This window comes from Astatotilapia calliptera, chromosome 18, assembly GCF_964374335.1.
Source record: "Astatotilapia calliptera chromosome 18, fAstCal68.1, whole genome shotgun sequence".
Taxonomy (NCBI): Eukaryota; Metazoa; Chordata; class Actinopteri; order Cichliformes; family Cichlidae; genus Astatotilapia; species Astatotilapia calliptera.
In genome coordinates, this window is record NC_137439.1 from 9,539,046 (window position 1) to 9,560,414 (window position 21,369).

Consider the following 21,369-nt stretch of genomic DNA (forward strand, 5'->3'; position numbering starts at 1 on the left):
GGCTTAAAATAAAACATCTCCCTCTGCTGGTACTCCAGCTTACTGCAACTTCTACATGCGTGTCCATTTCACACTTAGAAGAAGCAAAGTGTGGAATGGACACGGTGGACCGGCATGTCTATTACACATTTTTCTGTGATACGGGGTTGGCAATAATATATTGTGATAATAACATATGTTGGACACCTGGACTTACCCCAGTGGAACCTATATGGGGATCATGGGTGTCAAATTGATGTTAGTACATCAGCCACACATATATATATCTATGTTGGCCCAGTAAAGACCCATTGCATAATAACATATAAAAAACAAAAACACATAAAATGTTCCCTTCCTAGGTACAATCTGAAAAAAAACAAAACAAAACAAAAAAACGTGAACTTTCAACATCCTGTATCAGTTTTCCATTTTTTAATGTCATTGTTAGAAAGAAGGCTGTAAAACTGAGATCGAGTCAGACTTCTGGGTCAGATGAAAAAACACCTTAGATAAAACTAAATATATATATGTATGTATTCTTTTTCTTCTTTCTTGTATTAACCACTCCTGTAAGACATCCAGGACACTATTTGAGGCCACTTCTCACCCCAGTCCATTCCTATTTGATGATTTGTTATGGGGACTGATGGAATGCACAGGGCTTACACAGCTGTGACATAAATTTTGTTTTAGTGTGAGACCACAACCCTAAAACAAAAGTCACAGTTTGGTGAAGCATTTTAAAGCTCATGTCCTGGCTGTACCCTGCCTTTAACCCAATGACAGCTGGGATAGGCTCCAGCTCCCCACAGGAGGATCCTTAGCTTCTTATCCAAACCTGGATAAGGAGATAAGAAAATGAATGGATGGGGTTTAAAAGCTCAGTGCACCCCTGTTTGTGTCACAAGTAGGTGTAATTGAGAAAAGGAAAAAAGAAGAATTTGTGCACTTTCTGATTGTCGCTATAGCAGACAAGCAAACAGAATTAACAGCTAACAACTGCTCACAAACTGCTAGTGTCACAAATGAATTGTATTTGTGAACTATAAGGATATAAATGGTGAAGTAATGTCATCCGCCACGTTGCTCCAAGGCTTAGATTACTAGTTTTGAGCTTGAGTAGTCATCGTGGCTCCAGCTTTTCCTCGCGCTACTCATTCTGTCCCTCAAGCAAAGTAAATGCTTAAAGACGAAGACACACATACACAAGTTGTCTCACGCACACGCACACACAGATCATTAAGCCCCTGAACTGTTAAAGGATCAAAAAACTTGGAAAAACAATGGCTATTTTCACTTTAGCTGTGATGTGTGTTATTGCAAGGGAACCCATGTAAAGGCTACTTTAATGATGCTTTCTAACACAGAGTGATGTCAAGAAGTTCAGTTCTGCACTTTTCTCTGTATTACCCATCAGAGATGTACGTGAGAACAGACATTAAACGGTCTTTAACCTTCCCACTCTGTAGTACAATGTGATGTCTGATTGTGCTCATGTGAGAATAGCACAGTTAATTCTCTGGTGAATTCACAGCAAATGAGTGGGCGTCATGTGTCCTGCCTCCGGCTCGCTCTACTCAGGCAGCTCCCTCACCTAAAGCAAACGGATGGAGAGAGAGTGAGGATGGCTGTGAAACTGACTGGCTGCTGTACATTTGAGAAAAGACAACTGCAGGCAAAGTCACAACCTAGCATGTTGAAAAAAAAACACCCCAGCTATAGTAACAATTGGAAGGCGTAAAAATTATGGATATGCCTTGGACAGATGGCTGCACTTATGATTTTTCAGCAGCTTGCTTCACTAAAATGACCCCTAAAAGTGAATTAAACAATAGGATTTCACTCCCTCTTGAATATGTCTTGGATGCATTTGCATATTGCACACTATCTCATGTATCAAGGATGCATGAAGTATCATAACTAGATGTAAATAGAGTCTATTTAGATTTTTTTAAAGGTATATGCTTCCAATATATTTTCTGAAGAATATTAATTCTGTTTGAATGGAATTTTTGGAGGATGGGTGTGCAATAAAGATGTCTCCTGCTGCAATGTTGTTGAATGAGGCACCATAATTACTTCATATAAACAGGGTCAAGTGCTTTGTTTGAGAAAAGCCTCAACGACATTAGGAGACCGAGATGGCAAGCAACATATTTTTCTAATATTGCACAGTGCCAAAAGCGCTCAGTTAGTGCAACAAATGAAAACTGACGACATAAACAAACTTCTGGGGGGCTAAAGTGCATCTTAGCGAAAAATTCAAACTGTTTTTAAGAAAATCTGTCACAGTTTTTTAATAACCCATTTTGTGCAACTTGATGGGCGAACTAGCTTTTGTGCCAGGCTGGCTTTTATTGACATTTTGAAAAGAGAGACTTCCCACTCAATGATACAGTGGTCAAAAAAAAAATATCACACAACAGACCTCACATTTGAAAAGGGAAAAAAAAAAGAGGTGCTGCTGGTGGGGTTAAAAAAATGACACTGTAAATAAGGACTGACATTAAATATGGATTTTTGGCTCTAATCATGCCTGTTGACTGTGCTCAAACCCATGGCTCAAAACATCATGAGGAGTGAAAAGGAGCATGCCCAGCAGCTAGTTGGAGTGACATTAATAGGCTATGATTGTGAGAAAAAAAATTGCTTTTTCTTTATTTGACATTATGACAAAAAATACTGCCAAAGTGGTGGTTAAAGACAAATACATTAAAAAAAAAAATCTCTGAAACTTTCTTGTAGTTTGTCCATTTTCTGTAGTCCAGCATCACAGAGCAGGCTTGGCACTTGGGAGTGAAAAAAGGAGAGAGTGGTACAGATGGAAGGAGTGATAGGATAGTTGGGGAATTACAAACGAGCCAGACGAGAGTGCTAGAAAGCCTCCCATATGCAGTAATACACGCTTAACAGTGGAAGTCAAGTAATTGAGAGATGGAGTTGAGAATTGCGAGAGTATAGATGGCTACAGGCTGAGAAGTTTTCACTGCAAAGGGCCAGACTTTTTGAAACAAACAATTTGGAAAACAGAGAGAGGCGCGAGAGAATGGGGAACAGAGGTGGGGAAGGGCAAATTGAGAGCGCAGCGAGTCTTTACTACAGACGGAGCTTCAACCACAGTGTAGAGATTGAAGACAGAAAGTGAGGCTCTTCTCTGCAGTGATACAACACTTACAGATCGAACCCCTACTTGGTAGGGAATTGAGACGAGTATTGGAGAAGGAGGTGGTGGTGGAAGGGGAGAAGCAACCCATTGTAGTGGGTTAAAAAGCTGAGTTAAGAACCAGATCTGGGTGAATGGTGGTGCTGGAGGGGTGGAAGGTGTGACGGGAGTTGAGAAATCTTCGACCATGTCTTTTCTTTAAAGTGAAGCAGATGGGGGGAAGAAGGAAGGTAACGTCAGGTTCTTGTCTTTTTTACAGTAATGATATAAAAAGATAAAGCTACGGAGGTATTGACAGAGTAAGATTACAGATAATGACGATAATGACGAGGCTGAAGGGAGACTGGATAGTAAATAGAAGACAACGGTTGTCTAAGAGGAAAGAGAAAGAAGATGAGAGAGCATTTTGACTTTAAGCAGATGCTATTACTGTGATGGAAGCATTGAAAAGCAGAAAAGCATGTCCAAGATGCACAAGGAAATGGCCTTGAAGGACGGATTGCAAGAATTCAAATGAGAGGAGACTTTTTTTTTTTCGGTAGTTGTTGAAATGTATGATTTCACCTCCCATGTCTAGTCATTTGAATTTCTTATAACGCCATTTTAGTATGCTTAGGATAAATGCTTGCACTGTTTTATGTGGTATCACCTGCCGTTTTCTGTCATTAGTTTTAAGCAGGTAGCAGTAAAGCTTTTACTGGAAACAGCTGGAAACAAAGCTTATGAGATTTAAGTGAAACAGTGATGTAGTATAGTGGAAAATAAAAACAATGAGCATCTGCCCTCTTCCATAGTATGATTCAAACCAGAAATTTCAAATTGGGATTCATCACTGAATAATAGAATAATAGAAATCATTTTCAGGCCAGTTTTTGTGTAACTGAGCATACCGCAGCATTTTCTCCCTGCTCCTCTTCCTTATCAACGACTCCTTGACAGCCACTAACCTGAGCTGCCCTCTGATTATACTCATTCCTAGTCCCATTCCTCCAAAATGACAAGAAAGCCTTGCTCAACACTTTTGTACAGAACCATATATATTTCAAAAAAAGTGTCAAAAGCTTTCAGTGTTTAGTTATAACAGTAATTTGTGAAAATGTTCTTCCTCTTTCAGTTAACGCCCTCCACACATTACCATTCCCACCCCAAATTGTCTTGGTAGTTCACTGTAATTGTCGAGCCAAGAAAGAAAAAAGTCAAAGTCAGATTAAAAAGGTTAAATGAAAGGATGCTTGGCTCTAAAAAAGTGCAGTATGAGAGCGGGAAAAGAGTGACTTAAAATTCCTCAGTTGTCCAGTTTGGACATGATAGATAGAAATGAGGCAGCAAGTCATCTCTGCGGTTGGCCCAGACAGTAAAGCGCAGGCAGTGCACTTCAGAACTGAGACAGCAAGACATAGATGGATGAGAGTGAGGAGAAAAAAGAAGGGCATATCAGAACAGGAATAAAAAAGCGGAAAAAATTAGAGATACGATTGAAAAAAAAATCAGAGGGGGAGAAAAGAAAAGGAGACGAGAACGGGGAATGAGAGGAATCAGAACTTCTCACCATCATGTTTCAACATAGCACAGCATGCAGCAGGCTTTGTAGCGGGAGGGAGTGAGGGATGAGCGAACAGCATGGTGAGCGATAAAAGAAGACGCACAAGAAAGGACGAAGCAAATGATGAGTGACAACTCCTTACAGAGATAGCCACCACACAGCAGACTGTGGAACTGACGAAACTGTTCTGTGACAAAAATCTGAGATGGCAAAGGAGAAAAGGGAATAATCAAAGATGGAATGACAGATGCTTGTTTTTCTTTAAACAGGTATCCCTATTAAAATGAAAACCTTGCCGTTGATGCATACATGACAGTTTCACCATCATTAAAGCAAGGAGAAGAACAGGAGGGGAGGAGATAAAGAGAGATGTGATGCAAAAATGAACGGAGGGTATGAGGGCAGAGTGGTAGATGTGACACTATAGAGAGAGCAGAATTGGGTTTATAAAAATGATACAGGGAAAGTAACTTGGAAAGAGACCTGGAATTCAATTTATAAATACATTTTTATTCACAAGTAATATGAAAAATGAAACATCTAAGCCCATGCTGTGATATATGAAATGTTGACGTTGTTGGCATTATCACAGGGTCACATCAATTCAATCCAATTCTCCATGGTAGATTGAAAGCTCAAGCTGACTTTTATCATTAATCACTTAGCCAAAACCATTGATATCAGTTAAATTTGATCCTGCTTTCACAGATGAGAGGTGATACAGAGAGGCAGTGACACAGAGAAGGGAACAGAGAAAAGGGGCACATTTAAAAAAAAAAAGAAATACAAATCCTTTTTAAAGCTTCATGGAAGTGAATTGAAAGAGAACACGTTAAAAAATAGAGTAAAAGAACAAAACTGAGGAAACCAGTCTGGTTCCAGTGGAGCAGAGCTAATGAGAGTTCTGCAGCTATAACAGACCAGATAAAGATGAAGCAAAACAGGAAATTAATTGTTGAGGGACATAAAGCCCAGTTGTGTTTATTAAAGCAGATACAATTACAAAAAAAATGCTTTTTACAGCTAATCCTGTCCTGCATTAATCCAAGCGTGCACATTTAGTGCAAAGGAGCCTGTCACTGCATGGCATAAATAAATGATCTGATAACTGTAGCCAACACAGGATATTTTGATACATTTAAGGCTTTAATTTGAGATCATTTATTTTAAGACCCTTTTAAGGAACATGTGCAAGTGAATGGATGGATGGATGAGTGAAAAAAAGACCTTTTGCTGCTAATAGAAGAGATTAGCCAGCTAGGAAGGCATGAAAACAGATGGGTTCATACATTAATGCTGAACTGTCAGGAGACAAGCCAGGGGAAAGGAGGGGGGCAGAGATACTGAGACCAAATGATGGACATGAGGGAGTTAAATATTCACAGAAAGTTGCTTCTGTATGAGAACTTTCAGTTTGTTATTTTATCAAAAACAACCCTTAAGTAGAATCATTTCAGTACATCTGTGAAAGGTCTCTTAGTCATTTCTTACAGTAGCTTTAGATAGAGTCACTAAGTTTAAAAAAAATAGTTGTGAAACTTTGTTTTAGCGTGCTTGACATAGTTGTTTGGTTGTCTGAACTCCCAGCTGTGGGTGAGCTTGCTACAATATAGTTAGCAAGACCACCGGAAGGCAAGATGAGGCTGAGTGACTTGTGTATTCTGTCAGAAAAGAGACAAACCTGTGAGCATCCTGATAATAATTTTTCATACTTTATTGTGAAACCCTAACCTCTGGGGGACCTGGCATCGTTTTCCCACAGTACACTGTGACATCCTTGGGATTAAATAAATGTTGCAGTAAATGAGCAAAATCCCCCCAAATTCAGAAAAAAATAATTTTAAAGTGAATAAAAATGAGCTCAGAGGCAGAACTTTCAATAAAATTATACAAGAGTGAGAGTTTGATTATAATATTGCCTCCTTGTTTCCCCTGATACAGACTTCTCTCCTGCGGTGACTTTCTCCGGTTTGTCGGCTCAGTTTTGTGGTTTTGGTTCATTTTTTCTTCCAGTTTTACTTCTGATGCAAACACCTAACAGGAGCAGGTGTGACAAGTCTATGTCTCAGTTGCCCCAATGCAATAGGATAGACAGTTTAATAGACAGGAAATGCAATATAAAGGAGTCAAATTTATTTTGCATTTCCCCCTAGGTTTTGTAACTAGCAGTCATAATATAAGAACAGACTCTTCTTCCTTATTTGTCTTAGGTTAGAAGGACCCTAACATTACTGCTAATAAAATAAAATGTGATATGATATCCAGTTCCAAGCTATGGAAGAAGTTGCGAAGGAAAAGGCATTAAGCATTATAACTTGTTGCACTGCTGACCCATTGACCTCCATAGTCCAGTGGGAATGTAGTGCTGTATTAATCAGTGTTGGAACTGAAACTGCAGAAATGATCCAGCGAAACAGAAGAAAGTGCCCACATGAAGAAATCCCCTCATTAAAAGCAGGCAAGAGCGTAATCAAACATCACTCTTGCATAATGTGATTGAACGCTCTGCCTTTGAGCTCATCTTGCCATTCACTTTTTTTTTTTTTAGATTGACTTTTAATTTATTTCTTTTTGTTCAGTTCTTGTGGGATTTCATTGAATTATCATGACACGGATTTAATCACATAAACATCTTTTCATTCATTGCTTTATTTAAACTGCAGTCCAAAAGCAACAATTTTCACTGTCTATACTGTCAAGCAGAGAAAAACAGAAACGGGAATGTGCTGCTTCTACATTTCACTTGAGGCACTTTTCCACTTTGTTTCACCATAAGTTGTATTTTTATGAGAGAAATTCAATTATGTTATGCGCCAATTAGCGTTTAACTAGCTAGACAGTTATATTAAGCACAAGCTTAAAATGTGAAATGATCTTAATGCATTTCTACATTTGCCCATGACTTTCTCTTGTAACAAAAAAAACAGTGTTATACACATTGTGCTTCAGAAATGTCTTAACAGACTAAATAGCAGTAGGACAGAGCAGTACATTCCCACAGAAGTAAAATTAAATAGCATCTCAGAACGACTTCAAACATTAAGCACAAACTCTGAAATGCATATTGCGTGACGTCTCCAAAAATATGAAGATTGGTTCCCTCCATCTTGAAAGGATTATATGACAACAGAACAAATTAGACACTTTATATTTACGTGCTACACAATGATTAACCTTCAGCCTATGAAAGAAGGATTAATAGGGGTAGTTTGTTTGGTTGGTTGCGATTAAAAAAATAAACTCTGTAAGGAGAAAAAACAGCCGAGTCATACTAAACTGTGTTGTATGATTGACAAAAGTGTTAAAACTGCGTAGACTAACAGGTATGTGGAACTAGGTCAGGTCTTTCCAGCCGCGTCTCCACCGCATCGCACACTTACTACTTGCTCTATTTTTAAAATAGAGAGGATGGCTATGATATTTTAAGATGTCTTTATTCCATTCAGCTTTACGGCACCATGTTTGCAGCGTAGTTAGCCCTCATATGCTTTACAGCGTAGAATAATAAAAAGAGGCCTGCAGCATAAATACTCAGTTTAAGATTTTGCAGGCACATTTCCTTACCTGAAAGTTGTGTATACGCTCTCAGTCCATCTATAAATTTATTTATTTGTGATGTGGCTTCCTTCCTTCCTTTCCATAAAAGCATATGAGCAGACATCAGACAGCTATCATCTGCCTCGGTGCAATTTAACAAGGTAATGGCTCTCTGGTGATTTACAAACCATAGTGGACAGGAAGGGCTTGTGCCTTTTGGGAGGGTGTGTAGTAGGAAGACTTTAACTGTGGTGAATTTGACTGTAACTTGTACATCATTTAATTATAAACGCATACTAAGCACTTTTAAAGTTTACAGTGTTAAGCAATCTTAAGTGAAACGAGCACAGAATTATTGAAATTGATTGCATGAGCTCCCCACTCAGCCTCTCACAGATGGAGACAAACTGACAATGAGTGCTCACAACACAGCGCGAGGCGGTACTCCAAATGCAGCGCATGAGATGTTTTTTTGACATTTTCTGAAAAACTATTGATCCACATCACATCAGTCAGAGTTTTCCTGGTGTCTTGGAAGGCTCTCTCGAGAATGTATTAACAACAACCATCACAGGACCGAAAGACTGCAGGAGATGCTTTTGAAATCCAGCACTTGAAAGATGGCTTTTTATACAGTTTCTCTCTGTATTATTTGAACTCTTATTTTTCCGCGTGTCCTTAAAATAATCAGCTATACTGGCAGATAAGCACGAGGAGAAGAAAGAGAAAGGCACACAGGGAATTCAAAGTCAAATATACAGTCATATTTTTCAGGTTAATGAAGTAAATATATGAAGAAATTCACTGTGTGATTCGAAAATTGGCCTTTTGCCACTCACCCTCAGAAATAAAATTAAGTTGAATAAATCACACATAAAGCAGTGCAGGCATACATATGCTGCTACTGTATTTGTTTATTTTTTATCTTTTCTTTTCCTTGGATTATTTTTTTTCTCCCTTATTTTTAAATCAATAAAGTGACATTTTGCCACTTACGACCTTCCTCAGCTTGCACTGAACCCTGATTCATAGAATTATAAATAAAAAGCTGAAACTGAGAGTTGTGACTGTGAACATCTCATCTTTATAATGTAATATTTCACCAACACATCATTAGTGCAAGTGTGTTTTTCCTTTTGTTCTTCTACAGTTTAATGCCTACCTTCACTATAAAAGAGCAGAGCCCCCCTTTAAGGAATTGTTTGGCATTTATGTAAATAGGGTCCTCACTTATTTGATGATTAGAGGATCTGTTCTAGAATACTAAAAATGAAGCCAGCAGCTGGTTATTGTAGCGTAGAAAAAAGACAATCACTTCAGACTTTGCTTTGCTCAAAGTAAAAGAAATAATGCCTCTAAAACCTCATATAAAAATTGTTTTATATTATGTTCTTGTCATTCTCAAAATCACTCTGAAGTCATTGTCTTAGTCATACCAGAGTAAAAATAGAACCTTATAACTCGGAAAAAGTGTTGGCTGTCTGGTAATTATATTGAACTTTTCTTGCAAGTAGCTGTAGTGACTGCCTGGTTGCCCAGAGGTTGAGCGTGCAGCATCGTCTGCCTCTAGGCAACAACTTTTAATCACAAGGTGATTGCACGGGTCGAGCAGCCTGTATCCAAGCAGCCGTGGTCTCACCCAGACTGACCGTCATCGCTCGCAGACAGATTGCCGAGGGTTTGCAAATAACTGCAAACTAATTTATAAATGCAGACACATTGCCAAGATGTTGCAGTCAATTTGAGTCTGCACCAATCAGCACAACTTCTCTTGTAGATCTAAGTGTTTGCCAACAGGCTTTATTCTGGTTATAGTCTTTTGTAAAGGCAGGGCTGCTGAGCAGTTCTGTATTTTGCAGTTAGATTGCTTTTCTGCAGCGTTGATGTTATTATTTGTGCAGGAATTTCAGAATTTCTTCTTCGAATATACATTTTTATGAATTACAGCAGACTGACAGACTCCATCTAGTTGCCATTTTATCACTTAATGCACCAAAGTGACTTTGAGGACGTCAACAGAGTGCAAGTTGTCGCTGACATGGTCACCCATTTTTGAAGCAACACTTTTCAAAATCAATGAGACTGCAAGTTCATTGTGCACAGTTGTAGTAATTTTAGTTGTTTCACGATCTGCAAACTCTGTTTTCCCTAGTGTGACTGTAGCATTGTTCATCTTTGGACAAAACTTGTAACAGGTTTGTCCAGTGGTGAAATGTTGTCTCTTTACAGGCTGCAGATTCAAATACATCAGTGAGACATTAGTTTGGGACCATTATTTACAAATTAACATGGTGCGTTGTTGTTGTAGTTGGTTGTGAATATAGCAAATGAAACCTTAATCCCTGCAGGAAAGAGTTTACTGAGGTCAGAGAACACGTGAGCATTACAGTTGGTTTCCCCATAGACTTTGACAACTTCACTTCACAGGAAACCTCGTCAAGGGTAAATCTATGGTATTGATGTTTTTGAAGGCATGCAAAAAAGCCTGTATCCAAAACCTTTTCCTTAGTAATAACAAACCATGTGAGGAATTCTCACCCTTATAAAAAGAAGATAAAAAGAAAAAACTGTATCAACTAGCTGTCCAGTCAAAACACTGTGGGACATAAATGGACATCAGGGGAAAATAATCTCACTTTACTTTGCATGAATCTGATCTTTTGACTTAGAAAATTGAGCAAGTTAATGATAGCATGCAGACATTCAAAAGCAGCAGGCTGACAGTGACAGCTATTATGATAATGATCGTCTTGACTTTTTTTTTTCTATAAAGGTGAAGAAAGTTGAGAAAATATTCTGTGCTTTATTGTTATACTTCATTCTGATGTGCTTCCTTTTTAATCCTTTTGGACCGGGCTCCCAGCTGAAGCCATGGCTTCGCTAGGGTCTTAGGATGTGTCATCGGTCAGTGTTATTTGCAAGAAATCCCCAGTGGACATTTTTCACTTCTGTAAAAACTACATGGGAGGATTTCGTTGGCATGTTGCTTGAAGCTGCTACACCGTTGGGAACATTTCTCTCTCAAGTTTCAACTGGAACTAATGCCTCCTTGCTTCAGTTTGCACCACCTTGGGCAAAGTTTAGTTCATCTGCCTCAGCTTGCTTCTTTCCATTGATTTTGCATACATTCATGCCGCTGCCTCTAAATTACTATTTTTGAAATCTGAAAGTAGGGTGAGAAGGACAAGTGAATTTAGAGGCAGCAAAAGGCAGTGGGAAGGATGGAAAAGTAGATAAAACAGACAGGGGTGTGCGTTTATCAAGCGTTTCGTAGTTGGCGCACTGATCCAGGATCAATTGACGCTCTCAGATCAGTGGGGACGGCTTGATCAAGGGAAGCCTGTGGTCACTGAACCCAGATCAGCTGTTGTTAGGATGGATAATTAGGGAGCTGGAAAGAATATTCAGAAACAGATGGTAGGATGGGTGAGACGTGTGGGAGAAAGACAGAGAGAGAAGAAAGAATGGAGGCTGTCTCTTTGGATGAGAGTGTGAGCTAAATGCCTGAAATGTAAAACAAAATGGGAAAATGAGAGAGTGATGGAGAGGAAGATGGGGGATGGACAGGAGAAGTGGAAAGAGAAGAACAAGGCAGGGTTGGAGAAAGAATGGATTGATGACAAGAACAATTGTGACAGACGTAGGAGGGAGGGGTGAAATGCTGATTCGGTTTGAACCGAAGAGGAGGATAAGGACACGGAGAAGCCGGGTGGAAGACAGACGCAGACATATAAAAACTATATATGAAAAAAAATATTAGTCTGTAACTTACATACTTTTTTTCAACAACACGGGTTTCTCTCCTGTTGTGCCAATAAAGCAAATTTGAATATGAAAGAGTTCTCAGCATAGTGGAAACTTGGCTGGAAAGGCATAAAGAGGCAGATGAAGAAAAAAAAAATACATGGATTTGCACTCGGTATGTGTTGCGAGAGAAACCCCACTACCAGCCCACCCCACCTGAATGTTTGAAGTTGAAAGAGCATGAGGAAGATTGAGGGAGGAGGAAGAGGAGGAGGTGCAGGAGGAAGATGAGTAGGCGAAAATAGCTACTGTGACCAGATCAACAGTTAGACCTTTGGGGAGTATCAACTCTCGAGTTTGAGCGGCAGACAAGAACCAACGTCTGGCCAAAGAACTACAAACACACACACATAAGCACAAGATGAAAAGACACCATCAGCACGGATGTAAAAAATATGTGTACACTGATAAACACATCTTGTAGTTGGTATGTAAGAGCGCACAAAGGCTAAATCTATCCGCCCGATACCATTTAGAAACCACTTACACTTCCCAACCACTTGTTTAGGCTGGTAGCACAAGGGTTTCTTGATCCTGTATATAGCTATTCAGTAATAAATTGTGAGGAAGTTTTACACAGTAATGTGCATTTCCTTGTGAATACAGTCAAATACTACGAATGCTACAGACACATGTGAGGAAAAAGTAGAACAACATACTTTTACAGTATGCAGCCTCTCTTTTCTTTGACTAAAGAATCAAACAGACAGAAATTTTTAAATTCAAGTGAATAATCTAGAATTGATTGCTACTGATTGCATTTAGGCTTTAAACATTGTTGATTAGTCACTATTACTGCGAGCGATTTAGTGATAAATCCCATCAGGCCGCCGTTTCATTCAAGAGCATTACTATAACTGTATGGTGCAAGGAGCAGGGTAATTGGGACAGAGCTGATATCGTGTCACCGTTGTTCACAGTGACACCTTGGCAAGGACACAAACGATACTTTCCGGTAGTAAACTGTTTATGGAGTTTGCAGTAGAAAAACTAAAACAACAATATAGTTGCAACTAAAAAGCAGATAATATGATACTTGCTTGCTAGATTTTAATCGCTGAAGTGCTTTTATTAGAGATGGCGGTAGTTCTACTGTAATAATACTTGGTGTGAGTCCTGCACTGTGATTAATGTGGAAATTTCTTACTCTTTAGTGCCAATGTGTGTGTGTTTCCATTGCACCTCTGGACAAAGTGTGGCTAAAGCATGAAATCCCTTTGTGAATGCTTGTAATTGTCTGTAGCTGTTAGTAACTGATACAGAATTAAGATTTAATTATGCACTTTGGTTATTGATTTTTGTTCCTGTTTATCATATTGTGTTTCCTCCCTGAGATTTGTGAAGCTTTAGAATGAAAGGTGAAATACCTGATGGAGCGCAGAACAAAAAGTGACACAGTATGCAGTGTTAAACAAGTAAAGTGCATCTGCACAGGATCAGAATATACTGTGTATTAATCATAAATGTTACGTGCTGTCATGTTTTCAATATGAGATTTTAATACAAAAATGTTAAATGATTCTACCCAGGAATGGAAAAGAGGCTGGCAAGAACAGACTTCTACATGGTAGCATGTTCTCCTTCTGAAACACTTAATTATTTCAGCTTTATTACTGAGAATTCATGGTTATTGTCTGGTTAGCAGATGGCTCTCTGTGCTGTGAAACCTGTGAGCTGCAGCTGAAGCTGCTATGCTGAAGAACCCAGTCAGAGGCACAAAAAGCAACTGTAACAAATTCAAAAGGAGCCTTTGTTACAAATTGGAACAAAATACTGCGCAACAGTCTCTGAATTCAACCAGAATTAAAAGGGAAATCAACAGCTGTATATTCCGTCACTTCTAAAAATGCATCTTTAACTTTAGCTTCCGAATACTGGTGCATGCAGCAAAATGTTAAGCTTGAAGACTGCATGCTCCTGGGAGACATAGATAATAAAGGGAATACTTTATTCATTTGGTGGCAACTGAAGCCAAAGATGCACAAAAGAAATACCAGCTGGGCTTGTTGATTATTTTATTTTACAATAGACTATATAGAAAGATGGACATTGCTTCCAGGACCTATTGGTTTATGAAACCCTGTTTTGAAGCCTTAGCTTGACTGTCCCTCTTTTGCATTTTTAAAATCCTGACGCAACGTGTGAGTGAGAAACCGAGGACCCTAACATGGTAGTGGCTTGCCCATCACAAAGAAGCTTCTTCCTAAATCAAACACTGTTTTATCATCTGTTTTACTTCAAATTGAACAATACGTTTTTAAAATGAAGCTGGTGTTTTCAATAAGGCTAATGATTGACTTCATAAACTGATAAGGGAAGCTTTTACTGTGGCCCTAAATCAAGTGATGGCCTTTTTTAAAATAGAATTAAGCATTTTTTGCAGGCAGTGGATTTGCCACCTTCTGACCATTTATCAGAATGTAGGTTTGAGGCACTTCTAAATTAGCTTCATTTTTCAGACCGAGAGGCTACGTCCATCATTGATATGCAGTGTATTTTTTTTTTGCCCTTTTGGCCTCCTGACAGGCTGCTAATGCCAGGCTATGTTTCTGTCATATATCCATACCACTGAGAACGTTAACATCTTAATCTTTGCAAATAGTGCAGAGTTTTGGATATTCTGCTTTCTAAACATTCGGATTCAGCAGAGGAGACTAGAGCACTGCCTTCCTTTGGTTCAGAAAGTTTGAAAAATGTCTGTGTGTGTTTAAAGTTGTGAAGTCTAATCTTAGATGTTCAGAGTTTCATGTCTGTCCAAGCTTTGGATGTGTTCCAAATGTCAGCCACCTAACAAGTTCTGTGAGAAAATGAGCAGGCCTTCACTTCTGAGCTATATTCCTCTACCATAAAGCAGCCACACTCATATATAACGTTTGCGCCAATCCAGTTTATCTCAAAACTAAGAAATTCATTATATCGAAGGAACAAAAACCAAACATCAGTGTGTGACCTATTGACAGACTATTTATGTTGCCCACATCAGCAAGGCACAGCACATGTACAATTTTCAGGTGCTTCTGGATCGATACGTCCCCGTAACTAGATATCATATCGTTTTCGAAAATCCATCACACCTGTACTGGCAAGAAATATACATCGTTTATAATGAAAGAAGAAATAACCCCCCAAAAGAGAGAGAGAGAGAGTAAGAGCCTGGAATGATTAGAAATGGGTGAGATGTAAGAGAGAAAGACGAAGAACAAGATGTGGGGGTGGGGGGGATGAGTAGAGATGAGGGGGAAGAGAATTAAGGAGACTGATAGTTGAGCACAAGGTCCAGGGGGCATGGATAAGTGTTTGTGTGTGTCTGTGTGTGCGAGAGTGAGTGACCGTATGCCTCACACACACCTACACACACACACCCACACAGAGAGGGTAGCTCATGAAGACAAATGTAGTGACCTTGCTTAGTGATAAGGCATGGAGATAAAGTAGTGTTGGATGAAATAACGGGAAAAAAATGCCAAGAGAAACAAAGGTGTGTGTGTGTCTGTGTGTGCGCATGTGTGCATGTTTGTGGGAGTGTGCAAGACAAAGATGGGAGAATAGACAGATGGAGTGATGAAGAGAAAGGGTGACAATAGTGAGACAGAAAGAATGACAAAAGGGTGATGAGACAAGCAGCCACAGATGTGGCTCAATACCGAGAACGCCAGATAAACAATAAGAAAAGAAAACAGAGGCAAGACAATATGAAACATGACACATATGTTTGGACTGACCTACCTAATGCTCTCTCTTCAAGATTTCCAAGATCAAATAGCTTCTTACCCCCTGGAACTCTTGTTTTTGCTGACCACTTGTAGTTTCTGCAGGGTTTCACCTAATACACTGAAATCACTGATAAGTGTGATTTGTTAGAGGTGCAAGATCAACAGGAAGAGGTGAAGAGTGTTGCCAAGTTAGCTGTTTTCTTCCTAGATTGTGACTTTCAATACCTTTGCTCTTTTGTGAACAAGTTATAGTGACAAAAGTATTCTACTTGGGCTGGTATTTGAGGAGAGGAGAACTATATTTTTTAAAATAAGGTGGTCAACCAAAGAGCCAGACAGATGTGTAAATAAGCTGTACGTGTACCTACCTCCTGTCCACAAGTTTTTCATTTTGAACTTTAGCTTGACCATTTAAATTCAATTATTCTTTCTCAAAGAACACATTTTAGCAGAGTGGGTAAACTGTTTTTGGATTCTTCCATGACTCTTCCACGACAGCTCAAATATATATATTTTTTTAAGTTACAGGTGAATAATCTGAAGCAATTAAAACACTTTATAAAATTATAATAACTTAAGCTAAAGCTAGCTAACTTGAATTTTTGACCTGAATCAGCCACGAAAAGTTCTTCTGCAGGCAGTCGTGTGACCTGCCAGGAGGTCCCTCCAAAGCAAGCCTTGACTCTTAGCAAACATCTTGGTCGGAGAGCAGTGTGATTATATGGTCAGTTATTTTGACTACGCTTTATAAATGAGTGGGGTGGGTGCAGTAACATGAATTTTAATGGTCTCTAGAATATTAAAAACTCGCACATAATTAGCAGTAATAGTAAACACTGCTTAAAAAGTTTGTCTCAAAATGAGATTTAAAGATTCATTTTGGGTAGAGAAAATCAAGAGAAAATACTAATTAGGCACACTTACATCTTTACTATGATAACAAGTAGATATCTCTCTCGACACCCATTTGAGGCTGTTGAACCTCTGCTGTCCAAATTTGTATTTTATTGAATGTCTTTTCATGTGAAAGCACACATCCACTACTCTTTCTATTGCTGGATCTTGGACTCAGCCAGGGTAGCCCATTGTCACTGATTCTATTCATGATTTTTTCATGACCAGAATTTATAGATGGAGCTGTGGAGGGTGTTAGCTGCCTTGGTCTCAGAATGTCATCTCTGCTTTTGCAGATGATGTGGTTCTGTTCAATTCCATTTTATTCATGTAGCACCAAATCACAACAACTGTTGCCTCAAGGTGCTTGTTACCCTCATCAAATGACCTCATACAGGGCAGTTTCCGGCCGAGCGTGAAGTAGCACCTGCGGAACAGGCTGAGACGATACACCATGCTCAGGTGGACTGGCAGACACTGGCAAGGCCACTATTCCTTTCTCCACCAATCCAGACACAAGAGCAGCTTTCAGCTCAGCCTTACGCAGAGCTGTGGAGACACAAATGCCATAAAATGCTGCCACCTCATGCAAATCCCTCTTCTTACAGGCGTCCAGCTGGACGCCTGTAAAAAGGTAGGTAGCCATTCAAAACCACAACAAAAAACTACCTGAGGCTAACAATAACAACAAAGAAGAACCATCTCCAACACGCAAATCAAAAACAGGTGGGAAATATGTGTGGCCACAGGTTAACCAATAAATAAAAATACCACCGACCCTCTCCCCAGACCTACCTACTAAAATCTTAGCCTAGTTAGCTTCTGGAGTGTACCAGGCTCGAGGCAACTTTAAAGGCTAAGCATCAAGTGCACAAAGCATCGACAAGCCTACCCCCGACAGGGAACTAAACATCACCCGCGATTACTCCAAAAATGAAAAAGGCAAAATAAAAAATGAGTGCCTGAAGGAGGAGCTGACGCTCAGCTAGACACTGTGCTAACCGGAGAGAGAGCGCAGCAGATACAATACAACCAAATAAGCCACTGGCAAACAACTCACTAATACTCAATTGCTCTTCCTTCCATTCATATCCCGGACGAGCCCCCACATTGTTACGTCCCCACAATGAAGGTCCAGGGGTGTGTGTGGGGACTGGTAACAAATTGGTACAGAATGAAAGGAAAACAGACAGAGGTGTTTAGTAAATAAAATAGTTTTTATTATAGATAAACTTAACATAAAGAGCCGGCAATGCCGTTTTACCAATAACACTAGAAAAAGAAAAAGGTCGCAGCAACAAAGAACATAACAGCCACACTACTCACGTGAAGCAGCTACACTGCTTCCAAAACTCCACACTATAGGATCACCTTCGACACACAATGTGGGAACACCAGAGAAAAACCACCCTCTCACATCCAGTTCATCCCCAGTTTCTATGACCTCAGAGAGGTGTTTGCTAACTGGGCCCAGGTGGTAAATGAGGCCAATGAGCAGACGCTGTGTCCTGGGAAGAGAGAAGAGCAAGAGAGAGACAGAGGGGTGGAGCAAGAGAGGAAGAGGCGGAGAGAAAACACCACACCCACAGAAGGGCGGTTTCAGGAGGCCCAGCTAGGGCCGTAACAACCTCCTAGTCTGGTTCTCAGCTCCGACTTTGCGTTGGAATTGAGTTGCTGCCCAAGTGGAGTAGTATCTCTCATTCACAAGAGAGCGAAGGAGGGCGTGTGGTACTGGTAGACATAATGGTGCTGGATTGGTCTTTTGCGATGACGAAACAGCTGAGCGTGAAAGCTGAGCTGATTTACATTTCCATCTTCATCTAAGGCAACTAGTTGTGGTTAGTGACCAAAATCTCAGTCATTCATTCCCAAACCACTTCAACCACCAGTTGACTTCAAAGTGGGACGTTTTGGGCATGGCTAGCCTGGAGTAGGCTCTGGGGTAGACCCAGGACAAATGGATAGAATAGCTTAGATAGCTCAGTGTCTCACCAGAAGAGCTGAAGGAGGTGACTGGGAAGAGGGTAGACTGAGGCCCTCACAGCTAGAACTCGTAGAAGCAGTATATGATGGTTGGAAGAATGGATGGATCCTTCTAAGGATTGAGATCCTTATCTCGCGCTCCTCCTCTCTTATAATTATTCTGTCTGCACTGACTTTCCATTTTATTGTAGTTAAGCTAACATAGCTGTCCTAGTTTGAAACTGGGAGAAAACACAAAGAAGAACTTGCTAAAAAAACAAAAACTTTGAATGTGAAAACAAATCTGACTATTCACTGTACTTAAGCATGATGGCTTTTTCCAGGTGTCTGCTTTATCACAGCCTGCTTGTTTTGCGTTTAGCCATTATTTGCAGAGAGCCAGCTCTGCACAGAGAACAAAGCTGAAAAGTTTTTCTTGAGACAGAGAGATAGACAGATATACATCTAGATAGACAGACAGATAGGAAGGCAGGGAGACCGGCAGCAATCACAGAGCACAAACACTGCAGAGGTCAATGCTATCACGGAAACGAGCGGTTATTTCGTAGCATTTCATCATCATCATCTATCTCGGTCGCTTGCGCTCTCTCCCTCTTTCATGGCTGGATTTCTCATTGATGACAAAGCCATTTATGTCTCTCTTATTCCCCCTTCTCGCCTCCCTCCTCTTTATCCCCCCCATTCCCTTTCCTCTCCCTTCTGTTCCTCCTGGTCTCTCTCTAACTCTCCTCGCTATTTATGCTTCCTCTGTTTTATTTTTCAGCTTTTTTTTCCCTCTTGCACTTTTCCTCGTCTCTCATTCTCAATTTGCGTCTCCTTTCCATTCTCTCTTTGCTCTTTGTCTTCCTTTGCCTCGTTTGCACTTGCATCTCTATTTTTTACTCCTCTCGCACCTCATCTTCGTCACTCGTCCTTCTCCTCTCCGCCTTACATCATTTTTTCTTTCTCTAAACACCTCTCCCCCTCCCTCCTCCTTCTTCTCATTTTACCTTTCTCTTTCCCATGATTTAAATTCTGCGGATCATCTTTCTTACTTTCCTCTTTGCTTCTCACTCTGCCCTTCCCCTCCTTGCTCATCCTCCTTAGCGCACTTTCTTTCTCTCTTCCCACCTCCTGTTTTCCTCACTTCAGCTCCACCACCCCTTTCATTATTGTTTCTTTTCGTACTTTTTTCGAACTTGTGCATTTGCTGTTCCCCCTCATATATTCCTTACAAACATTTATCAGCCTTTTCTTTCCTTCATCTTCACCATTACCTTCTTAACTATTCATTTCTCTTCTCTCCCTATGTACCTTCCTTTCTAACTCATTCCCCTCCTTCTAACTCCCATTTTCTTGTTCTTTCAGTCTTTCTCCCTACTGTCTCACCTCTTGCACACCCTCCTCTCTATCACCATCCTCCCTGCTTCACTTTATTTTTTTTAACTGTCTGTGACGGTATTCTTTCTTCCCATACCTCTGTCACCTCCCTCCTTTTTTCATAATTTCTTTTATCGCATCCTTTTTCCTTTCCATTCTTGCCTCTTTCCTTTTCTCTGCTGTGTTTGATCATGCTCCACTCTCTTCTGTCTTCTTTCTTTTTTAAAAAAAATTTCTTTCTCTTTTATTTCATTAAAAAAAGAAACCCATATATAGCAGTCATTGGAAAAAAAAAACACTATTTCGCTCTCTAACTAAAGTTTAAAGGCAAAAATAACTGATAAATCAAACAAACACAGCTAATACAAGCTAAATCTCCTCAAACACTTCATAAAGTACATTTCTAATAATTGATATTCTCTTCCTCAGCGCTGAGAGACAACCGCATCCAGCTGTATCGCTCGACATCCACCGAGCTTTCCATCACCATCTCGGAGGTGCAGCTGTCTGACGAGGGAGAGTACACCTGCTCCATCTTCACCATGCCAGTCCGCACCGCCCGCGCCACCGTCACAGTGCTAGGTGGGTCACAAAAATATGTATAAAGCACACACTGTCAGTCACTCTTCATATTGTGGGAGAAATCTGTCATTTTGTATAGAAACTGCTTTACCTTTGATACTGTCAAACATATTTTTATATGAACTTATCCAGAAAGAAACCTGTGGATTTTTCATGTCTTAACTTGGTAAAGAGATAAAAGGACAAAAGTATAAAAGAAAGACGCTTTGCTCATTTTTTGATTTCAATAAAACCTTATTTGCTATAAGTCTAACCTTCCTGTCTCCTGTATGTCCTTGAAGGATCCCTAGGTTTTCATATTTTTCATATTTCTCTGTCTCTTGTAGGCTTTTCTAAAATATCTCTTTGTTCACACTCAGGGCTAATGGTCCACAATGGCATTCTTGTCTCCATTGTTCACCCTCAGCTTGCCTCTTTTGAGGCTGATTGACATTTGTACAAATCAGCTTGACTGCAGTCTGTCTTAATTTGTGACAAATTAAAATGGATTATTCAAAGCTTCTGACATATGCTATTATCACCCCACTCAGTTTTCAAGTTGTTTATTCCCACTTTCATGGGAAATACTACTACAATTATTCCAAGCTGCATTCAGAGTGCACATTCAGAAAGTAAACGCAGGTGTTTTAAATTGCAGAAAAGTCCAACTTGACTTGTCGAGCTGTAAACAACTGGCTTCAATTCATCTTGATACATCGCCATGGTATTTTGCTAGTGCGACCTACTCGCAGAGTTTACCCCCATGCTAAATGAAATTTTCCTTTGTTAATGTCAAACTTGCTTGCACTGGTACGCTAGCATTTTAATGC

The 21,369-nt window shown here is 39.9% G+C and overlaps 1 protein-coding gene across 7 annotated transcripts in view; it reads left to right on the forward strand.

Moving 5' to 3' along the window:
* cadm3 (cell adhesion molecule 3) overlaps positions 1-21,369 on the forward strand; it is a 104,987-nt gene that overhangs the window by 41,248 nt on the left and 42,370 nt on the right. For all 7 annotated transcript variants that reach the window (XM_080292527.1, XM_080292530.1, XM_026150967.2 and 4 more), the window contains exon 4: positions 20,408-20,560. In XM_080292527.1, the coding sequence (XP_080148653.1) occupies positions 20,408-20,560 (153 nt within the window). The remainder of the gene's footprint in view (positions 1-20,407; positions 20,561-21,369) is intronic.